This window comes from Rhodamnia argentea, chromosome 1 (assembly GCF_020921035.1).
Source record: "Rhodamnia argentea isolate NSW1041297 chromosome 1, ASM2092103v1, whole genome shotgun sequence".
NCBI lineage: Eukaryota > Viridiplantae > Streptophyta > Magnoliopsida > Myrtales > Myrtaceae > Rhodamnia > Rhodamnia argentea.
The window spans coordinates 869932-879571 of NC_063150.1; the positions used below are offsets into that span (position 1 = coordinate 869932).

Consider the following 9640-nt stretch of genomic DNA (forward strand, 5'->3'; position numbering starts at 1 on the left):
ATATTTTTTTGGATGTTTTTGATAATTTTCCTTTTTTTTCTTGCAATTGATGGAAAGAAAATAATTTAATATTTGTATAAATTTTAGGTAATTATATGGTCAATCAGTTTTTTATGCTTATGTACTTTTTTTATAAATTTATTAATTAGGTTGTCCGAAATAAGGTTAATCATTCATTGTTGGTGAATTTTCAATATCTCCGACCAATTTAAGCGAAAGAAACAGCTGACCTCACAAATAAAAACGAAGGAAAGCGACGAAATGGAGTCTAATACCAACTTGTAGATTCGATGCTCAAGTCACCCATGACCTTCGTCACCCGCGACTTCAATGAAATTCTATTGGTCCGACTTAATACCACTCGCATCTGATTGGTCCGTCACTGTTCCAGCTGCAACTCGCTGTCCCCGAAAGCGAGAGGCGCACGAAGACCCCATTACTATTGAGTTCCAAGCCAATGAGAAGAAGAGAGAACGCTCCAAAAGAGAGACAGAGAGCGAATCTCCCCCTTCTCTCCGACGTCCGCATATTTCTCTGTCGAAGCGCATTTGCTCCTTGTTAACTGGAGGTGTCTTGGTGGATTGGAGTCTCGGAAAGAGTGGAATTCGCATTCGCCTGCTCGGGAGAAGCTCCGGATTCGGCGGGTCGGAGCTGCGATCTGGCCGGTGAATTCGCCGCCGGCGGTGGATGACTCCGAGGAATGCGCGTTTTTGGTGAGTCTTCGTTCCGCACTTCATTGATCGAGGCGGCATTTTTGCGTGCAATTCGCTGTTCGGTTAAGATTGTTGTGGCGAATGTTTGAATTTGCTTTCCTGTTGGTGTGATCTGCGCTTTGCGATTGGGTTTTCATTCGGATCACATCAATTTTGAATTTTGAAAGTTGGGTTCGCAAAAATGAGGTAGCTTTGCGTTGTGTTGTGTTAAAGGCAAGATCCGGTGGAAGTCTGGTCGTAATGGTGGCATTCGGATTGAGTTTCTGATATCAATGAAGAATTGGATTGAGTGGCTGATCGTAATGAATAAGAGGTCTGACAATTGTGTGCCTTTGTTGATTTTCCTTGCACTTGGCCGATGAGTCCAGAGTTTTGTCTTACGAGCATCTAGAATTGATTAAGGCATTGATGATCATGTTTTTGACATGAAATGCAAGTCTTACAGAAATACTTCTATCATGACGAAGATTGAATTAATCCTTTACTTGATTTTGTACTGATTTTCGAGTTTATCTGTAGATACCTGTAGATACATCTGGCAAGATCGTGAGATTTTAGGGGCAGATCAATGAAGAACGGGATTATAGAATGCAGTGTTTGCCACTCGAAGCTTTTGTCACCAAGCTCCAAAACCATATCAAGGGCCTATGACCGGCACAGAAGCAGAGTATCGTCCAAGCAGCGTGCCCTCAACACCCTCTTGGTGGTCGGGGATTGTATGTTAGTTGGTTTACAGGTAATTACTTGCATTTATATCAGTTTTTGCTTTCCTTCCCTGGATTGATTGGTTCATTAGGAAAACCTCTTTTGTCATTCCCACAAATTAGTAGCAAAAGGCATGGTGCATGTTCTTGAATTAATGCACGAAGTAATAGTAAAAGCATTTCGTTCTCTTCTCCATCCGTTCCCAAAAGGAAGATGTATTCACAGTCATCCACTAGCTTATATTCCTTTAATTGTCCTATGTGCTTCTAGAAACATGAAATGCCTAAATATCCTCATGGTTCTGGTGTGGTATTAGAAACATGATGTTATGCTAGATGTATTAATCGATCATACATTACACTTGGTCTTTGACTTCGCTTAGTAGTTGTTGTTGACTTTGTATGGTTTAAATAAACAAGCATTATTCTTCATGATTTCCACTGAGTCATTGGCTTTTCCAAACGGTTGACTATTTTTACCATTTTGTGTTCTTATCCACTACGGAATTATATTTTTGGCTTGTCTTTTGATAGTCTACTTGTAGGATCTTAGTCCATGCTTTTTGAAGGTGCAAAGATCATCTGACTTGTTTATGACTTCTGTTCTGCCAGCCTGTTTTGGTTTATATGTCCAAGGTTGATGGAAAGTTCAACTTTAGCCCAATCAGCGTTAATTTTTTGACTGAGCTTGCAAAGGTCGCTTTTGCAATTGTTATGCTTTTGTTACAGGTACTTTTCCCTTTCTCTTTTTTCCTGACTCAATATACATCAACAGTTTAGTGTTGTCCAGCTTTTCACATATAATATTACAATTGATCTGAGACTGTGGAAGGAAGATTGTCTTTCGTGTGGATAATGCTGTTAAGCATGTAATGTACATTGATTTTGGGGAGGGGCTGGGGAAGTTTAGAAGATAGAGGTACTGTCTGAAATACCAATAAAAAAAAAAATGATACTTAATAATGGCATTTTATTTCTATATCTCATGCTAAGTTCTTGCTGTCTCGATTTACTCTGTAGGCAAGGAATCAAAAAGTTGGAGAGAAGCCATTGTTATCAATATCGACTTTTGTGCAGGTATCAGTTCGATACTTTAATCCACCTTAGTTTTATGTATTTTTAGTTTGAAGTTAAGCCTTTTGCTTCATTGTGGAGTACATATCAAAATAATTCACGTTGGAAAAGTTAAGCATGTCAGGTTTTTGCACCATGATCTGTCATTTGCCCTTACAAAATTGTCAATGAATACATTTGCAAGTAAACATGGAATATGCGCTCGCATGATTAACATTCTCCTTGGGTATAATACTTACTCAATGAGTGGTCTGTAAACCTAGGCTGTTGTACTTTGAGATTTTGATATTTTTAATCAGGGTATTAACATAAGGATGAATAAAGTTGCGAGACAGATAGCTAGCACCACATTGAGACTGCTGCAGAGGTGGGACAAAGACTCGCATGACTACTGCCCAAAGAGCTGGCACTAAGTAGGCCTGGTGCCACTATAATGGACTTCTCATAGTGTAGCACTGCAGAGTATGGAACCGAAGGAAACAGGGATGAATAAGGAGGATGTGGGGATCGTCGTGGGTGCCTATTGTTCCCATGGGATGAAGGATGGGGGAGTTTGCTGTTTCAGCTATACTTAATGAGTGGTCTGTAGCAGCGAGACTAGTTCCCCGGTTACCTGCCACCAGTATACTTGCAGGTTAACATTAAGTTTACCTGCTAGGTGATGGACTGGTGTCGGCGACAAGTATTGCTTTAAAGATATCAATTTGGAAGGCTGAAGAATGTTGTGGAAGAAGGATTTCCTTTTACTTAGTTTTTTTCTCAGCAACTAAGCATGTGCTCACAATCTGTTGAATTCAGACCGATATATCTCAATGAAACGTAGCCTTAGATGTCCTTTTAATTGGCCTAGCTTTTCAGTTTTGATTTTTGTTTACAAGTTCCATCTCTTTGTAGGCAGCACGCAACAATGTGCTTCTTGCTGTTCCAGCCCTTCTCTATGCTATCAATAACTATTTGAAGTTCATCATGCAGGTAATTTTTCTTCATTGACATATCTATATGCTTCTTGACCTAGTGATGTTCTGCCTTTACCATGATTTAAGAGATCTTGGGCTTGACTTCTGCATTCCCCCTCCGTCATCATACATATTAAGGCAGCCTTGAGTACCAACTAACCTAATTCTCTTTTAAATCATGGGTTTGACCATACCCTGTAATAGATGATGCTTGAAATGAGAACATGATTTGATACCAAAAGGCACTTTTATGTACATGGCCAAGAAATGCGTGGAAGTTTGATGTAGCTTTACAATTGAATCTTATTCAAAGGGGAGTTTTAAGTATGGAATGGATCACCACATGTGCAGACGAACAGAGCCTACCACGCACTTATGAAGATAATAAAATTTAACTGACAAGTTTGTGAGTGACTGTCCATTTGGCTTCTGTTATGATATGCTGTTCTTCCTCCAAATGGTTTGACACTAGTTATTAAAATCAAATGGAGTGAACAAATTTGCTCAAACATATTTATAGAAATATGACCGTGCTTAATGATTGACATGTTTGTAGATTCTTAATTATTGCCAGGATGTACGTAATAATGAATGTTAAGTGTATTTTCCTATGTGCGATCTTAATAGACAAGGAATGTCAAACGCATGCTTAGTGTGTGTGTGTGTGGTCGCACTTGACCTTTTAAGCAGAGGAGCATTTAATGACATGCCTTGCTTATGGCTAGAAAATTTGTGCCGCTTTCGAGCAATATTCTTCGCCCTTATTCATTCTTTTTGGGACTTGGTTTGCTGTTGATGTTGGAGTTGCTGCAGCTTCCAAATAGATTGGCTGCTAATAACTGGGATTACATTTTTCTGCAGTTATACTTTAATCCTGCAACAGTGAAAATGCTAAGCAACTTGAAGGTACTCTGATTCGTAATCCGTTCTCTTGTTTTTCCATTCTATAGTAGTTTTAGCTGTCAGAGTTCACTTAATGTGCTTTTATTAATTTCATGTTTTTATCACAAATCCTGCAGGTTCTGGTTATTGCATTTTTGTTGAAAATAATAATGAAGCGCAGATTCTCCATAATTCAGGTTGTTCTGGGCTTTGATATCCTGTTTCCTTTGTTTTTCAGTTCAGACGAAGTTTTGGGTTTTGGGTGAGGGGAATTTCGTTGATCCACAATGTCAATGAAAGTTCTCTTTGTGGGCATAATACACCATCTTTACTATTTGAACATGTAAATTGAATATTCATTTATTGGCAGTGGGAAGCCCTTGCTCTCTTGCTCATTGGGATTAGCATTAATCAGCTGCGCTCACTACCCGACGGACCTGCTTTGGGTCTTCCTGTTGGAACGGTTGCGTATATCTATACATTTATTTTTGTAAGAGATTTCTTGTTGCTTTTTCATCTTATTCTTGTTAGCTTCTCTTTTGGACTATTTTGTCTGGTACCTAGATTTATTTCATTAGAAGGGATGCCCATGTTTTATTTTGCAGGTCACAGTTCCGTCTCTTGCCTCTGTATATAATGAATATGCTCTGAAGAGTCAATATGACACAAGTATATATCTTCAGGTAATATTTGCAACATGTGTAATTTTGTGGTGCTCCTATTTCTCGTCATTTTGGCAGACTACACCATTTTGCGATATATGTGGTGTTGCCAGAGATACTATCCTAAAAGTTTAGGCTGTCAAGGAAAGACCTAATATATCTAGCATATTTCTTGACCTGCCTCGTCCTCTACATGTTCAAGTCCATCCAACAACACAAACAGAAAAACCTTTTAAAAAAAAAAAAAAGAGTGAGTGATAGGATTGGAATTATTGGCCCGTGCTTTGGTACCAACATTTGTTGCAAAAGATTGAGATGTCAGGTAGGAAATGGACTCGCGCTAAATTGGTGTATTTCTTGTTTTGCAGAAACATCTCAAGTAGCTATTATGCTAGATTTTTTAAGGGCCATATTCTTGGCACGTCCTCTTGTGTATAGGCCAAATTTTTATACATCGGACATTGGATTGGTTTTCCCATGTCAAATTGACAATTGCAGGCCCAAAATTTAAAGAAAGTAAAACAGATGAGTGATAGGATGGGAATTCTGGATGTGCATTCTGGTACCATGTGGACAGCATTCACTCCAAAAAATTTAAGTTAGGACAGGCTCACATTGCATATCCGGGGATTTTCTCTCTTATTTTGGACAAACATCTCAAATCAAATAGTTCACATCGTGCTATATCTGTGATATCCCTTTATGTAACATTTGTTACTTTATTTATTTTTCTTGCTTTGCGGGTCTCATCTTATGCCCTTTTTCTAATTCTTCTTTCTGTTGCAGAATTTATTTTTATATGGATATGGTGCTATATTTAACTTTCTGGGAATTCTTGGAACTGCCATTGTTAAAGGTATTGGCATGCTTTTAAGAAGCTGTTTAATAAATAAACCTAGCATTGTGGCCGACTTTTTTCCTTGATTTGATTGTGATGAACTATGTCTTCTCTCTCTTGGATGGCATCCTTGAGTGCATTAATTTGATGGGACTAAATTTTTCATGTATTCCAAAGTAAATTTTCTAATGTATTGCAAAATACTTACAGTTTGTTATTACTTTTTCTTTTCAGGTCCCAGCAGCTTTGACATCTTGGAAGGACATTCAAAAGCTACCATGTTTCTAATCTTTAATAATGCAGCCCAAGGAATTTTATCTTCCTTTTTTTTCAAATACGCAGGTTTGATTTTGTTTTGCTTGTTCTGCTTATTATATTTTGCTCATCTTTAGTTAGAGCTCTCTAATTTTGAATATATTATGCTTAACAGGCCTGTCTATCACGTCCAATTCTTTTGACTTAATTTTGTCTCACTCGTGTCATCAGCTTTTCTAAGTTCTTCGACAGAATTAGTCTCTTTCCCCTAATTTCTGCATTGGTTGTAAATAGATACAATTTTGAAGAAGTACTCGTCAACAGTTGCCACAATCTTCACCGGCATAGCTTCAGCTGCACTCTTTGGTCATACTTTAACTGCCAACTTCGTCTTAGGAATTTCTGTTGTGTTTATATCAATGCATCAGGTAAACTGTGGATGAAAGTGGCTTCGTTGTACAGATTTGGGTTTGATTAGATTCCATAAATTTAACCATATGGCTAAGAGATTGCTTTTGCATCTTTCCCTCAGTTCTTTTCACCCATTTCAAAGGTTAAAGATCCACCAAGAAATGGGACTCTGGAATTAGTTGATCATCAGGACAGCCACAGGTGATGCCGATATCTATTCATCTTTCTGTAAATTTCTTTAGCTTATGGAAAAGCAGTCATAAAGATGTGGTTCTAGTGCCCGTATTTGGAGTTACTTATCTCTTCCTAATGCAGATTTTATTGTTCTTGATGCTGCTGTTACCTAATGTTAAAGTATTAGAGTCAATGAATCTTATATAGATGGAAATGATCAAAGATATTTTTGGGCATTACCTACCAGAAGTCTAGAATATTTCACGTGGAAATTACTTTTAAGCACAAACATATAAGTTTCTTTCCCCTGCAATTAAACTTTTGTGGTGTTTCTTCCTTTTCAGGTCTAAGGATTCATTTATAAATATGGCAGCAGGAGCAAATGATGAGGTATGAAATTTATCTGATTAAATTAATAGCTTCTAATCCTTCTTAAATTCATCCATTTGTTAATCTTTCTCCATATTTATTTGCCTACTCCAGGCTAGTCATCGGGTAGGGTCTGATGAGGAACAGCCTCTACTCCCCAGATAGGTTACGTCAGGTCTGATGCTCCCTTATCCATTTTCCAGATTCACTTTGTACTTCCCTACTTTTATGTCTACGGTCAGATTTTGCTTACTGGGATACTTAAAGATTTCATCTCTCAAGATCCCAAAATGGGTTTGGCAAAGTGGATATTCTGGGTAAAGCTAACTAGAGAGCTTTAAGAATGAGACTAACAGTTGGTCTTACTGCTTGTAGACTCTGCAACAAGGATCCGTTTGTTTGAAGGAAAACTGTTTCTGGGAAATTGTTTTCATGATATAAAACTAATCGATTTACGAAAAACGTTTTTCATGGATTGAAAACAACAAGCTTAAGTCCTTACCAAAAAAAAAACAACAAGCTTAAGTTGTAGGAAAACGACTTCCCTTTCTGGCAAGAAGGAAACACTTTCCCTATACCACCAAATAAATGAAAACTAACCATATTTCTTAAAAATGATTTTCATGTAAAATACTTCCCAGTATATTGAAGTTTTCAGTGAAACAAACACATTCTAAGTAGACAGAGAAGGTATGGTTTTTCCCTAACGGAAAACTTGGGTACACTGAGTCCATATGGACTGGATAGATCTGGATTGTCACATATGGTAGTCCTGCATGATGCACTGGTCTGACAGTGCAAATCTCGTCCATCCATCTGAATTTGGTGCGGGAAACAGATGCTTTTAGAGACAGTCTTTTGTATATCTCATCTTCCACAGGTCACATCATAACTTGCATATGCATATATAATAATTAGTCTAACACTGGAACCAGCCTATTTCAAAGGCTGTACCTGATGCGTGGACTTTTCCAGCTCCTTTAAACATTACATGTTGATAGTTTCTGGTCAGATTTCTAGCCAAATGTTGATGCATGTGTTTTAGTGATGATGTTTTTTATTTTTATTTTTTGTTAGCTTGGCCTTCCATGGTGATGATGTGCTGTAGGAGAGAGGCCTTTGGCTCCAAGGCCATAGACATGATGAGATATTTCAGTTTCTGGTACTGAGTAAACTGCTTTGCCTTTGCAGGAAATTTTCAGGCATTGTCTAGGAAGAAAATGGTACAGAGATGGCCACTTATCAGATTCGGTGTGGAATAATCGAGCAATGCGTGCTGCTCCTGTGGGATCCACGAGTGTCGCTGAATCCAGTTAGTTCCGATATTGAAGCTTTTTCATTTGGGAGAGCTCGAAGCATTTTTTCTTTTGGATAGAAGATAGCAGCGCGTAAGGTGCCATGCCAGTTTTCGAGATCCTTGGATTTCTGTTGCAGACAATGTAAAGCCTATCATTCTTATCTGTATTCTTTAAGACATTGAGAAATATTTTTTGCTTCGACTTTTCATAGGTTTCTCAAAATATGTATTCTTTCTTCATTTATTTTTTTATTGTTTTTTTTTTTTTTTTTTGTGACAACAGAAGTTCTCATTTCAATTTCGTTCTTCCAAAGGAATAGAAATCAAATGCTCATAAATTTGTTGAACAGACATTTAGCTTTCCGTTTTTTTTTATGGAGCGACAATGCTCCTGACCATACGAGTGCTTCTGTTATACTTACAACGTCCCATTTATGAACCAGCTATAAGTACGTTGTCCAAGAGTGGTGAATTAAGAACTAGGAGCAGTGGGCAGCATAGTTTGTTCAGAAACAATGTAAACAATCAAGTTTCACCTTTCATTGTAACTAGAACACAAAAAATGACATTCTAATCATTGGTGAAAGATTGTCCTAGGGGCTCTCCGGCCAGGGAGGGGCTTGCTCTCGTAACCTTATCTCCCGGTGTATGTACAGGCAGGCTTTTGATGATGATGTCACAGTAGGTACTTTTTGATGTGGCCGTGGGATGCAGATAATGGGGATGGTGGTAGCCATGGATGGCTATGGTGGTGGTGGGTCGGGAGTAGATTCTCTTTTATCACCCTCCCAATTGTCTTTTAATGATGTTGATGTACGTAACTGGTTTTATATATATACATACACGCGTGCGCGCGAACGAAATCAGGTGTTTAATGATATGTGTGGGATGATCTTGTCTATGACAAGTACAGATTAAGAAAACCTTCTAAAGGCCCATACCCTTTAGGCACGCTCCCTTTGTTGATTGTTAATATGGCCTCATCAGCGACTTTTGTTTTCTGCATGCGCCACGTGACATGTATTAAAAGATTAAAAGAAGATCGCGGGTAGGTAACGATCTGGGACGTCACAGCTTTGTTTTTCATTTACAACTTAGTATGCTGGCAAATAGATTTCGTTTCTTCTGGATTTAGCTTGCCAATCTAGCAAAGCTTCAAAGCTCTAATCTCGACGAACAAATGATGAGTAACATTCTCCTTATTGCGGGTTTGTCCATCATTTGGCACCATTTAGAAATCTTATTCCTTTTTTTTTTCTGTTCAAACCAGGAGTTAATATCCAGTCTCTGTCATCCCTACCTGCC

At 38.2% G+C, this 9640-nt stretch overlaps 1 protein-coding gene across 1 annotated transcript; it reads left to right on the top strand.

Moving 5' to 3' along the window:
- The first annotated feature begins 389 nt into the window (after nt 1-389).
- On the top strand, nt 390-8686 carry LOC115745231 (CMP-sialic acid transporter 2-like). Its single transcript, XM_030680677.2, has 16 exons — nt 390-713; nt 1243-1449; nt 2030-2146; nt 2438-2494; nt 3386-3463; nt 4309-4353; nt 4467-4526; nt 4700-4819; nt 4935-5012; nt 5778-5847; nt 6064-6171; nt 6379-6512; nt 6617-6696; nt 7014-7059; nt 7153-7213; nt 8230-8686. Exons 2-15 carry the CDS (start codon nt 1282-1284, stop codon nt 7201-7203), a joined length of 1212 nt encoding a protein of 403 aa, XP_030536537.2. The 5' UTR covers nt 390-713; nt 1243-1281; the 3' UTR covers nt 7204-7213; nt 8230-8686.
- The last annotated feature ends 954 nt before the right edge of the window (nt 8687-9640 follow it).